The 14005-nt window shown below is 30.7% G+C and overlaps 1 protein-coding gene and 1 long non-coding RNA gene across 10 annotated transcripts in view; one reads left to right on the top strand and one right to left on the bottom strand.

Moving 5' to 3' along the window:
- Positions 1–14005, top strand: part of LOC143232589 (arrestin red cell-like) — a 31692-nt gene that overhangs the window by 11216 nt on the left and 6471 nt on the right. For 2 of the 3 annotated variants that reach the window (XM_076468198.1, XM_076468199.1), the window contains 7 exons: positions 515–762; positions 2706–2833; positions 3611–3746; positions 8805–8889; positions 10412–10484; positions 10942–11085; positions 13456–13542. In XM_076468198.1, coding sequence (XP_076324313.1) covers positions 515–762; positions 2706–2833; positions 3611–3746; positions 8805–8889; positions 10412–10484; positions 10942–11085; positions 13456–13542 — 901 coding nt within the window. The remainder of the gene's footprint in view (positions 1–514; positions 763–2705; positions 2834–3610; positions 3747–8804; positions 8890–10411; positions 10485–10941; positions 11086–13455; positions 13543–14005) is intronic. The other variant, XM_076468200.1, reaches the window with a different exon arrangement.
- LOC143232591 (uncharacterized) overlaps positions 707–14005 on the bottom strand; it is an 86746-nt gene continuing 73447 nt past the window's right edge. For 4 of the 7 annotated variants that reach the window (XR_013017621.1, XR_013017617.1, XR_013017615.1 and 1 more), the window contains 3 exons: positions 8404–8474; positions 7380–7434; positions 4446–4824 (listed from right to left, as the gene is read on the bottom strand). This is a non-coding gene — a long non-coding RNA (uncharacterized LOC143232591). Of the gene's footprint in view, positions 995–4445; positions 4825–7372; positions 7435–8403; positions 8475–14005 lie in introns of those variants that run through there. The other 3 variants (XR_013017618.1, XR_013017616.1, XR_013017619.1) reach the window with 2 other exon arrangements.

The raw sequence follows: 14005 nt of genomic DNA, 5'->3' as shown, positions 1-14005 counted from the left end.
TATCACAGTGTATAAGAATGATAATAAGTTATTCTTTAACAACCCACAAGGACTTCCATTAAAAAAAGTGCATATCAACATTTCAACCTTATTTTGTTTGTTTTATGCTAGTTCTGTTGATGAGGCCTTCTGCTCAGTATCCTAACTCATCAGACTGGCTGGATTACAACATACAATGTTTGATGTCCCATACAAGAATATATATAATTTTTATGTACATATGTGTGTGTAATAAAAAAATAAATGTATTATAAAAGTACATGACTGTTATAAATAGTGTTTAAAATAAAATTTTGCACATCAAAGCTTAACACTCCTGATGAGTTCCAATGTTGAGTATTAGCTAGGCCTCTTTTGTAGTGGAAATCTGACAGTATTATAACAGTAATATAAGAAAGAGCTAATTAGTTAGAATTATAATTAATTATAAGTTTTTATTTGTTTTAAAATTTTAGAGTATCTTTGTAGAACAGTTTGTAAATATGACAACATTTTTCACACACACCAACGGCAGATGGCGTGGTTCTTGTAGATCCAGAGTATGTGAAAAACAGTCTAGTTTTTGGCCATATTCTTGCAGCCTTTCGCTATGGTCATGAAGACTTAGATGTTTTTGGGCTGATTTTTAGAAAAGACCTCTATCTTGCTTCAGATCAGCTCTATCCTCCTTTGATTGATTCTGATAGAAAGCAGCCTCTAACTCGTCTTCAGGAACGACTTATCAAAAAGTTGGGGCCAAATGCATATCCATTTTATTTTGAGGTATTTTAAAACTAATGACTTTAGAATTTGATTTAGAGCTTAATGTTTAACTTTTGTATTATGGATAAAAAAAAAACTGTGTTAAAAATTCTACAGGGTGGCCCATAAGTCCCTACCCATTCATATATCTTATTGTATCCAGGGTGTCACCAGTATTTTTATGCTCATGTACCCATGTACTTGTCACAATACGCTCTTCAAGTGTAAATTGGCTTACGTTGGCCATATTTCTCTGAAAAAAAAGAAACAAATTTATAATACATGCATAATTGAATGTAACATAATAACACATGGATGGGTAGGGACTTATGGGCCACCCTGTAGACTAAATTTCAACTACTCTTCATTTTTTATTCCAATGGAAGAAAACATATTTCCAGGTATTACAGTCATTTTTGAATTAATTTGTTAACTGTCTTTGTTTTTAATAAATGTTAAATCATGCTAGTTTTATATACTAAAGTTTGATGGTCTGAAATCTCATTGCATGTGCATGACATTGTGGAAATGCCATAACAAAGTTAGCTCAAAAACTGCAGAAGACATAATTCCTCAATAAATTTTATTATACACCCAATAAATGAGGCTAAATTTTATGTATTTCTTCATAATTATTGACAGTGTGATGTGAGGCTGGGACAGTATTAAGCATTATGTATCAGTAATAAAACCCTGCAACTGTTAGATGTCATTGTAATCCAGTGTTTTTTTATTTGGTAGACTGCCTGTAACAGAGTAAATACCAACAATATATTCAGAAATTGAAAGTTAGTTGACTTGGTTTCTTTCTTGCTTTATGTTTTTCATTTCAGACTTAGTGTTATTTCTGTTCTGTGGTTAATTCTATGTAAGTAAAGACATGCATTGTTGTATCATGTGGTTTTGCAAAGTGCATTGACTGATTATTAGTGTTGTTTTTTTTTCTTTCTTAGTTAAAATATACACTTATTATGTAGATTTGTAGAGTTCAACATTTTGGATGCATTTGCTGCATGTTATATCTAAGATTTTGTGCATGGAGTTTTACCAACAGCATTATCTTTAATATTATCTTTCTTTTAAGGCTTACATTAGTCCTTAAAACCACTGGTTGTTAATATAAGTGTCTTTAGACAGTACGTTATGTGTGCTTAGAGTAATTGACAAATATAATTATACAGTTTCTGTATTGGTAAAGTCACTAATTTTTCTGTGGAAATTTGAAATTTATGATTTCAGTTTCCATACAGTAATAGTGAGCATTTTGTGTAATGAGAATGCAGCAGTTGGTAATTCATAATAATTACATTTCAATGATATGGAGAAATTCAGTATTTGATTTTTGGTCCGTGTTCAAAGGATGTGGTGCTGAATTACTTATGTTGCAAAACACAGTATACACTGAACAGACACAAGGGCTAACATTATTTAGCTTTCAAGTCAAAGTTATCATTTTTTGAATTTTTTTGCAATGTAGAGTATTTATATCTTGACAGTTTTTTTTAAACTAAATTAGTAAAGGATTTAAGCAAAAACGTCCTGCTCATTAATGTTGTTTTATTACATTACGTATATCTATTGAATTGATTTTGTATGTTTCACCTGTAGTTGTAAACACAGCTGAAAATTACAGTTGATCAGATTATGAACATTGATTTTTTAATTGGAGGAGGAAACTTAATTATATTACCTTAAAGGCTGTAGGCCAAATGTAAATAATCTTTTCCTATTTGATTGAAAAGCCTAACAGAAATATTGGAATATCAGTTTGGAAAGGGAAAACCAAAATCTCATATACATTCCCAGATTTGCTTTGTAACCTGTTCATGATAGAAAAATATGGACTTTGTTTTATTTATTAGCTTTTATGTATGTGGATAATAAAAAAAAATTATTGTAACAATCTAGCATTTCTTTTTTTATTCATAGTTTTTAAATCTGTATTATCACATTTTATACATCAGCTTCCACCTCATTGTCCAGCCTCAGTAACATTACAGCCTGCAGTAGGTGACACTGGAAAACCGTGTGGTGTTGACTATGAAATGAAAGCTTATATTGCAGATTCTATAGATCAAAAACCACATAAAAGGTATATCACAATTTATCAGTTTATATATTTTTTTTCTAATCAGGTAAGTCATTTTATCAACATGTAAACTAAATTAATGTTTTTATTTACTTGGTCAGGTGAAAACTTGTATAGCAGTGGAAAATGTATTTACTGTGTGTGTGGAAAGCTTGCTATAGAATGCAGTGTACAGAAAAAGTGATATGCAGTTTGTTTTCAAGAAGACAACTGAATGTATATTGATAACATTTGATGTAATTTTATAAGTAACTGATATATATTAAAATTTGAAGGTGATATTTCTATATTGTATTTACTATGCTGATATCAAGTGTAAATAATTTATTCTGCACAACTGACAAGGACATACTTAACATTCACGAAACTTTTATCCTCATTTTGTTTTCACTGTATTGATGAAATAAATGAGAATATAGTAGCCTTTTTTGTGAGGTAAAAACAACATTTTAGACTAAACACAAGTTCAAATATTTGTAAGGTAGGTCTTCTTCATGTTCTCATATATGCTTCTATACAAAAACAGTTAAAATGATCCTACAAGAGTTATAAGTTATTTCTTGAGATACGTAATCAAGTAGTAGTGGTAACTTTTAGGGGATAGTTTTGAAGATGTTTTAGTCAAATTAAGGGACTCACATTGGTATATATGTATGTTATATTAAGGTAGTTCTGAATTCATTATATAAAATAACAAAACTCATTAGAGAAAACATTATTTATGTACAATAAACAAAGTATAGGGTTGTATTACAAAAGGAACTTTATAATGTTTTTTAGGAACTGTGTTAGGTTAGCCATACGAAAGATAATGTATGCACCAAATAAACAAGGAGAACAACCAAATGTTGAAGTCAGTAAGGAATTTATGATGTCTCCTAACAAGTTACATCTGGAAGCATCATTAGACAAAGAGGTTTGAACTGTTGTTTAACTTTTGGCAAGAATTCATTGTTTTAATTTCATTGTGTTGAATGTCTTGTGCTTAAGGTTTAATTGATGTATTAAAAACTAATAATATACAAATGCAAATAATAAACAAATAATAAAACTTCTAATTCAAAAATTTATAAAATATTTCTGAAACTTTGTATTTATATAGGGTGTTTGGAAAGTCACTGTGCAGTTCAGTAATCATATTTTATTCAGTCTATTTCTAGCCAGCAACTGATAGCGGTGTTTAGAAACAAAATAACAAGGATCCAAGCCTGTATTGATGCCAACAGGGGTCACTTTCAACATTGTTTATAATTGTCATTCATATTTACCTCCTGTATTCTATATTGAAACATGTTTGTTAATAAATATATAAGTGCACAGTGACTTTCCAAACACCCTGTATAACCACACACTACTTGTATGCTATATATTTTAGAGGTAATAATTTTATATAAAAAAAAAAGATAATGGAATACCCTCAAGTTATTGGGTAAGGGAGCACATAATGTATATACACAGCCTTACAATGTATAAATAGAAAATCACACAAGAAAATACTTTTTTATTAACTAAATAAGCATACAGAAAGGGATGCAAGATTACCATTAGTATTTATTGGGTTAACCTTTGCAGTATTTAAGGCTGTATACACTGTTATACATTGTATTTACATGATCTGAAATTTGGGCCTTCAGGATGGCATGTCACTCTTCAAGAAGAATTTGGATGAGGATGTCCCTGGAACTTAATTGCTTGTGACGTTCTTACAAAAAATGATAAAAAAAAGAAAAGACTAAATGTCTTCAGTAGGGTTCTTATCAGGTTGTTGACCTGGTCATGGGAGAGTGGTAATGCCCTGATATGAATGAGCAGGGAACTCATCTTACATGAAAACGCTACCTTTTCTCGTAAGCTGGCCACAGACATAAAGGAAGAAAGCCTTGTTTGGGAATTGGTATCAAGCAGAAGTGACAGCTATCATCTTTGAATATTCAACTGCTCAAACAGGTTTGTTGTTAAAGTTGAAATGGTCCAGTCATTTTGGAGAAAAAACCCTAATTGTATTAGAAAAATGCACATATGGCCATTAATAATCTCTATTATCAAAAAAAGTGGTAACGATGATGTTGTCCAATGGCACCCCAAACTGTAACAGAAATAATGTCTTGTTGTGTTTGCTTGCAAATGATTTAAACACAGATGCATGTATAGTTTATGAAATATGCAGATCTTGGATAGATGGAAAACATTTCAAGAAGTAGGATGGTAGAAATGCATCTGTAATGTAGGATGTGGGATGACATCTGTAGTAAGGAGTGGCTCCTGTGTAATTACTCTGCCATTGTAGCTCTTACTATCAAGATAACTTCTGATTATATTAGGGGACACTTGCTCTTGTCTTACAGTTTAGTAGTAGCTGTTTGACTGGGGTTGTTCTTCTCCAGCATGAAGAGCCTATTCTGTTGATTTTAATTAGAACATTCTCATTGTCCAATTATGAAACCATTTAACCCTTTCACCCTAGGTATCCTTTGACACATAACACATTCAAAGTTTTGTTAAATTACTTTTTGTTTATGTATAGCATAAAATATTAACTGATAATCCATATTTTAGCTTTGTGTAGCTTTGTGCATAACTACAACCAACCAACCAACCCATGGGAATCAAAACAGCTAACTTGGATTAATTTGTAACTGATATTGTTATATAATTAGAAAGCCAGAAAAATTGTGATTGATGGAGGAAATTGTATACTTTTTGCATATTATTAGTCTTTGTTCTTTAATGCATTATTTATTTACATAAAAATTATTTAGTGCATTAATATCATTAGTATAAAAAAATAGGCTTACGTTTCACAGATAATTGTCAGCAAGGAAAAAGAAGTATAGGTAAATACTTTATTTCTTATATTTCATGGTTATTCTTCATTTATTATTATAAATGTAACTGAGATGTAAAAATAAGAATCTTTTTAGGTTAACTAAGATTAGATTATGTAAAATCATAAGTTAGTTATTGAAATAGTATAATAAAAGTGTTTCATGAGGCACACAGACAAGGAGCTCATAGTAACCTGTTGGTAATATAATTTGATAGCATAACATAAACTTTATGTGCTCAAAGTGACTTACATGGTTCAAAGGGCAATAAAACAATAAAGCTTAATTTTAAATAGTTGTTGGATGTTACATGCTTAAAGGGGCCTGGCACGGCCAAGCGCGTAAGGCATGCGACTCATAATCCGAGGGTCGAGGGTTCGTGCCCGCGTCGTGCCAAACATGCTCGCCCTCCCAGCCGTGGGGGCATTATAATGTGACGGTCAATCTCACTATTTGTTGGTCAAAGAGTAGCCCAAGAGTTGGCGGTGGGTGGTGATGACTAGCTGCCTTCCCTCTAGTCTTACACTGGTAAATTAGGGATGGCTTGGTGCAGTGGGCTAACAACATACTCGCTTAAATACTTGTTGAAGAATCTGCAAGCGATTGTGGCCCTATGTTCCTAGATGGAATCTAATGGTGATAACTAACTAACATGCTTAAAGCTATTTAGGATAAATGAATGTAGTTTCATATACTAATTTGAAGTCATTCTAGAAAGAAAGTGTAATTTAGATCAATTTAGATTTTGTTTTTAGGTGGTTACAAGGTTGGTCAAATTGACCATCCTATTTTGAGATAGTGTGGAGGAAATAAGAGATAAAATACAAAGTTTTAATGTAAAAAATGTTAGAAATATATTTAAAAGGTTTTTATGGATCACACAAAGGAAATTTGAGATTTTTGAGATAGGGAAAATTATTTTTAATCTTAACATTAAAATTACTTTGTACATGGATTATTCAAAATAAACACTGAGCATATTCATGGACAAATCTTTTAGTTTATCTAAAATATTACTCTAAAATATTATTTTTTTGTATGAAAGACTTGTAATGTTAACTGAAAGATGGCCAACTTTTGTGAACATATACAGAGTACATTGAAAGTTAGAAGCATTAAACTTATAAAGACTAAATGAGTACAAAGAGGTAATGTGGTTGGTCAACTTGACTAATCCATGTTGAGAAAGTTAAGGTGCAAGTAGTTCCAATGGTTCTTTCATTTTTGCTATGATTTTATTCCGTGGTCTTTACCAAGAAATACTTGAAAGTGCATCTGTGTTTGCGTATGATATTATGGAGAAAGTTGATTTGTATGTATTGTAGGTGCATATATTTGTATATATATTTTGCTAGATTGTCCATCTTCTTAGATACAATTTTTAATCTTTTAATATTTGTTTTCTTTTATTCTGTTGTTTTATTTCCTTTATTTTGGTGCATCATCCTTTATGGAAAGAAAAAAAAATTTTGAGTAAGTAAGTAATTAGTCAACTGTCACAAGCAAAGCTCTTGCCTCATACATGATTTCTTTAAAATGAGTGTAAAACTGAGTCTCTTGTTTTTCATAAGTTAATTATTGAAATAATTTGTGTGCTTTTCAAATGTACATTTGAAACAGTAAAAGTAGATCAGGCAGTAAAATATATGTCTCAAAATTACTGTAATTTAATGGGCTTTTGAACTAAGCTATAACAATGTATAAAAATGGTTAGTTCTTCTTACCTAATAAGTAATGATCAACGATAAAGAAAGTGAGGCCAACTGTCTAGTATATCCACTGGAAAGAAATAAATGTAACAAAATTTACATAAAGGAAAAAAGTATTTCTGTTGGTTATAAATATGTCCAAATAATTACTTGTATTATAAATAATTTATTTGAAAGAGCTACAATAAGGTGGAAGGGACTTGAGGACTTGATTAGTAGTTTTACAAACTTATTGATACCTCATTAACTCAAGAAGGTAAGAAGTTTACATTCTGATCCATGACTTCCCTTTTCTTACAAAATCAGCTATTCTCATTTGTTACTCTTCTTAACACATTCTACAAACCTTCTACTCTACCCCTTTTGGAATTGAGTGATTCCAACGTGTCTCTTATGCAAATCATCATGTGCCACCTCCCACAAAAAGAAGCATATATTCATGTGATGCATGTGCCTTTACCAAACTAGTACTTTTTGTTTGACAGCATTTGAGTTTGGATGTGATCTTTTGTTTATTTATTGCAGTATGTTCAACTTGGTTTTCCTCACAAAGTGGTTATTTCTCAACTTAATTTTATTTATTCAACCAGATCTTTGTCTTCATATTTATCAGTTAATTCCACTCACTTTATTTTTGCACTTGAGTTTGGTTGAAACTTTCTGTGCAATGCATTTGAAAGTTAGCTTTATCACTTTGGAGGTTACAGCAGTAACTTTGAGTTTCAGGTGTGAGTGACCCAGTTGCTGATTTATGGGATTTATACATCAAAAGATCAAATGTTACATCAAATGTTATCTATTCCTCATTCATTTCATCCTTCTTATTACATTAATGATCTTCGTGATCTTTTGATTTTTCCTCACTTTCCTGACATGTTGAAATCACTAGATTCAAATACGGAGGAGCATGCGTAAAGAAAATATTCACACACAGAAGGCAGCAGTGAACTTGAATAGTTGATCTTGTGGGAAGAGGGAAGTACCTACAGGAAGTACATTTTCAGTATTGGAAAATTATAACTTTTATATTCAAACTTACCCAAATCTGTATGTCTTTCTAATTAGCTGAATGATTGAAATCCAAAAGAATGAGAGAGAGAGAGAGAGAATCTGCAAAGGAGAGTTCAATGTGTGAACACATCACATGATCCAAAGAAGTGAAGATTGAGAAATTATTTAAATATTTCCTTTCAAAATTCAAAAAATTAGAACTTGGATAATATAAATATTTGAATTATAAACTAAGTTTTTTGATGCCACAGTTGTTGATATATGTTGATAATAGTTATTTAACTAAATTTTAAATGTAACTCAGTGAAAGGTCAGACAGCGTATCCTCTTGTGTGTGCACAAGTATGTCAATGTATGATTTCATTTATACTGTCAACTTGAAAATTGTTTCTCAGGATATTTTTACTTATATAAATTTTTATTTTTCAGGTTTACCACCATGGAGAAGAAATTGCAGTCAATGTTCATATAGCCAACAACTCAAATAGGACAGTTAAAAAGGTTAAAGTATCAGGTTTGTGTACAAGAATCTCACTTTTAATACGATATATTAGTTGCAACATTTGAGAATGTTTATCCAAACAACTTATACTTAAAATTTAATACAAATATGAAATGGATTCTATTTATAAAAGTGTATGAAGTAATATTTATTTCCTCTGATTTTCACAATTAAGTTCAACTGATATTTTGTAATCTGTAAATTATTTTCCTAAAACTATGAATTAGAAACAAGATAGATTATTAGAGTTAATATTAACTTTCCTGTACTGAAAGAAGGATGTTTGTTCCTAATGTATTTTCTTTTTTAAGTTGCATAAATGATAAGTTGTTAAATTACTAACTAATATAAGGCTGTACTTTCAAAGAAATTCAAAATTTTGGGTTTTTCAAAAACACTTGATGTGAAAATTACTCTTTTTGTGATATCTCTACCTGTGCTTCCAGTGGCCTAATGGCAAGTTTGAGGGTTTATGATCTAGAAATTGGGGTTTTATAACCAGGAGGCAGAATACAGATATATTATTGTGTAGTTTTGTACTTAAAGCACAAATACATTTTTTTTTGTGCTGTTTTGTTAGAAGCAAGTTTGATTAACTTTTGTTTTAGTCATAATGCAATACCTGGTTTCAGACAGGTGCTGCTGTGGCTTCCAGAATCATGTTTTGTACTTTTTACTTTTATTGCCAACAAAATCTAAAAATGTGATGCAAATTTTTTTATATTCTCTTCTTTTTTCTTTACTGTCATTAAAATTTAAACTCAAATATTTCATTCACATTGTAGCAACAACTAGCTATCTATTTACTGTATGTTAAAATCACAGGTTGTTCATTTTATCTGCTTACCGTACCATGCTGTCTAAGTATTAGTTCAAAAGGTAATAAATAATTAACTTTGTTTCAAGTTTTGAAAATTGGTGACAGGATTCTAACACTGGCAATGTTTGGCTCCAAGTTTTTACAAGTCAGGGCAGTGTCTGACAGATCAAGGCTGTTTACCTATAATGTTTCATATTTATTTATATATACATGAAGTAAAGTTTAAAAAAGATCATTTGACATATTAAAAGCAGTAAGTAGGAAAAAAATGTTCATTTCATAATAATAAGATTAGTAGGATAAAATAAATATACCATAAGTCTTAACAGTTGGTGAAGTAAATATAAAAAATTTACAAGGTTCCTTATTCATTCCCTTTAATTTACAATATTCTCTATTGTACTATGATACTTTGGACCACAATTTATGGAATCTGTGTTTAAAAATAACTTCCTTTTGTCTGCTTTTTTTCAGTGTGTTCAGGTTATCTATTTATAGAATTGGATAATTTTTAACTGTTAAAGACTGTGTGTTAGGACTTGTGAGAATTAGGTACATAAAGTTAACACAAGTAGAAATTATATGTGAAAAAACATATTCTTGATATGTTTTGGCACATCTTATTTTTACTGATTTGTACTTTACTATTATTATTTTACATATTTAATTTTTTGTAATGAATTTGTTTCTGTTTTCATTTTTATTATGTTTCAGTTCGACAGTTTGCTGATATCTGTCTGTTTTCTACGGCACAGTACAAGTGTACTGTAGCATCAGTTGAAAGCGAGTAAGTGCATGAGTACATTTAATTTGGATCTACATATGGTACTGTAATATCTTTGTCATCATTAGCCACAACCAGAATTTTCATTTTGCAATTAAAAATCTGTGGCATGCTGCTGAGAAAAAGTGAGTGTGTGTGTGTGTGTGTGTGTGTGTGAATGAAGAACTGGTCTCTTGGTGACTGATAAAGAAGCAACGAAACAAAATTGGAGTTTGATAAAAAATAAACAAACTTCATTTGAATATTAACTCTCCATACAGATTTTTGTGAATTATAAGCTTATTCTATAACTCTGAAATAAAATTATTACAAAATTATAACTCTATTGAACCTACATAGAAGAATCTTTTAAAGCTTCCATCCACTTATGGGAAGCCTGGCCATACCTATTTAGTGAGGTAGTATTTGTATTTAATAGTATATTATGTTTTTATGAAAGATATTTTTTTGAACCTTGCAGAGATGGCTGTCCAGTGGGTCCTGGGTTTACATTATCTAAGGTTTACTATTTAAAACCACTACTAGCTAATAACAGGGATAAACGTGGTCTAGCTTTAGATGGGCAGTTGAAGGATGAAGACACAAACCTTGCATCATCCACCATGTAAGTTATTTATATTTCTACTGTTTCCCAGTTTTATTTGTTTTTATACATTTTTCAATGAATATATATTAAAGTACTATCTAGTTTTTGTTAGAGTTCATGGCAAGGATTTTTTTCAAAATTCATATTTTTTTTAGAAGATGCTGCATTTTGCACACCATAGCTTACTAGTCAAATAAATTAATATATTCTCTAAATGTTGAGCTCAGTTGGGTTATTTGCCAGTAACTTCAAAACTTGTATCTTTGTTTCTAGTAATGTAATTGATATAAAAGTACAAACAGATAAAAACAAACTTTTCAAATATTTGAATCAAAATGAAATATCTATAATTCTGCATAGCCATATCTAGAAAACAACAACTGAAAAGTTCATTCACAAGCAGGATGTCTGTTTTGAAACAAATTTTAAAGTCTTTATTTATACATTTGCAATTTTGAGGTGATTCACACATTTCCCACAGAAAGTTACCTTCCTCATGCTTCTGCTTTAGAAATTTGCATACCACTAGCCTTTAGACAACTCTCTATAGGTTAATGAGATTTTCTCATAATTCGTGTTGCTACTTAATAATATTATTATGCAGCAAAAGCCTTACACCAATAAGAGGGTGGCACAACTTCCAGGTGCATTAACTTATGGTCATTCTTTTACCTTGACTCTGAACATATCAGACCTATTGTGATTTTTTCAATTTTCAGAGATTTGGAGTATATTAAAGAAGTTTTTTGTTTTTTTTCCCAACTATGAACTCTCAAGTTCTTTTAACTCCAAGTTCTAGTGTGAAGAAATTCTTAACACACTAGAAGTTGGCTACTGGAGACCTATTAAATGTTATGTGACCACAAGTTTCAGAGCCCTTCCATTTGTCTGGCATTCTTTCCCCTTATATTTTAGATATGTTCTATTCTCTCTCTTCTTCCTGTATGATATGACAATTTCTATACATGCTACTTCCTGTTTATATATTAGTTGAACTCTATTCCCCTGATAACAGGCCTCTTCCTTCTCACCTTTATTGTTTCTATACCATGGCATATGGTTTTTCTAACTTTCCCTTTATTAAATTACAGACCTTGGAGTTTCCTCTGTTTGTGTGTGGGGCAGACCCTTTGGTATTGGTTTCACTTTCCAATTCTCTTGACTTTGCCTAATCTTTCTCTCTGAGCTTCATTATATTTCCTCTCTGTACCTCATGTCAGAAGCACCTCACAGAGCACTGGATAACTTTACTAATGATTCTTGTCCCCTTTTCCTTTCTGCCTTGGCCCATTTTATTATTTTATCACTTTCCAAGCTCCTTTGGACCATTTTATGTTGGGTAGGGATGCCTTTTTTTCCCTGTGTGTGTTTTCCATCTTCTTTTTTAAGTATGTTTTCTTTCAAAAATTTTTCGTACTTTTGAGTATAAAGAAAACCTAAATCAAAATTGGAGAATTTATATCTCATTTATTTCTTATTTTTATCCCTACTTTGGCTCAGACTAACAATTACAGTGATCTCGCAAAGTGGAGGTAATTTTTTTGAAATTTTAAGTAGCTTTGTTTTTGTAGTTTTGATGTTTTTGTTCAATACTTTTTTGTATCACTAAAACTTTCTATATTACTATAGCTAGCTAGGTTATGTGTATATTGATCTCTTCTTGTCTTTATAAAATTAAAATGTTATATTTATTCTGACCTGACCTATTGTTATCTAGAGTTCATGTTTCATAATGATCAGAAACAATAATTTTGATTAGTTGATTATTTTCACATAACACTAACTGAACTAACTGCTGCTCATGGATAACTGATTAATTTGCCTCGTTCTTTCTGAGTGTATTTAATGACATCATATTATATATGAAAGGTCAAATTGTAGTTCTGATACAGCCTGTTCCACAATTTCATTTCTGTTTGTAAATGTAGCTGTCATACTCATTCAAAATAATTCTAATGTAATGTACTCAAAACTGAACCCTGTCTATTAACTCTATAAGAGCTGTAATGTTCCATTGGACCAGGAATGTGTCTGTTAAGCTATTTGTATACTGTAGATCCAATTTTACTTAGCTTATGAAATCTTGTCAAGATATACTATTTATTTTGATGTTAGAAAATTCTGATGGGGAGAAAACAGAGCTTTGACCTTAAAATTTACATAAGAATTTGTATTCTAAACTATGTCTTTTTACCACATTTATTGACACATATTGATAATAAAGTTGTTTAATGTGAATGTAATACTATTCATGACACATACACCTGTGACAGCCATAGTCAAAAAGTTAACTTTTGAGTAGTGTGGAGAGAGAAATATATTTTGTTTATCAGCTTTGGTTTTTATTGCTAATTATGTATTTAATATTGCTTTAATTATTTTCATTAGCATTACAGACCATTCTCAAAAAGAAAAATTGGGAATTATTGTGCAGTACAAAGTGAAAGTAAAATTGTGTTTAGGACCACTTGGAGGGTGAGTTCAACTTTCTATATAGTTTTTAGTTTGAATAAAGTTTTGTTATGTAAAACACTTGTGGCATGTGACTCTGGTTTTGTGTAAATAAGTATAATCACTTGTCTCATGTATGTTGAAAAAATCTCTAGATTAGTTGTCTCCTGTCTTGTATAGTGCTTTTTTAATTTGGTCTTTCCCTTCCACTTAAACATTCTTTGGAGGTCAGTGTTTTCTTTGCACCTCATTAGTTTATTTATGTTGCATCATAACTTTTGCTAGTGTTTCATAATTTCTTTATTTTTAAAGGGTTTGTAAATTCAGAATTATACATAACTGAAGGAGAACCAATGTGTTGTTCTCCTAAAGGTTGTAACACCACATGTTGTTAAAGCTAGTATAATAAGTCTTTCTTGATATATTATTTTCAAAATTCAGTGCCTGATTGCCATTACAGTTTCTTTTGCTGTTATACTAGAGGGAA

The sequence above is a fragment of the Tachypleus tridentatus genome, chromosome 11, assembly GCF_004210375.1.
Source record: "Tachypleus tridentatus isolate NWPU-2018 chromosome 11, ASM421037v1, whole genome shotgun sequence".
Lineage (NCBI taxonomy): Eukaryota > Metazoa > Arthropoda > Merostomata > Xiphosura > Limulidae > Tachypleus > Tachypleus tridentatus.
The sequence above is the reverse complement of the archived record's forward strand: the minus strand, read 5'-3'. Positions and strand labels throughout refer to the sequence as shown.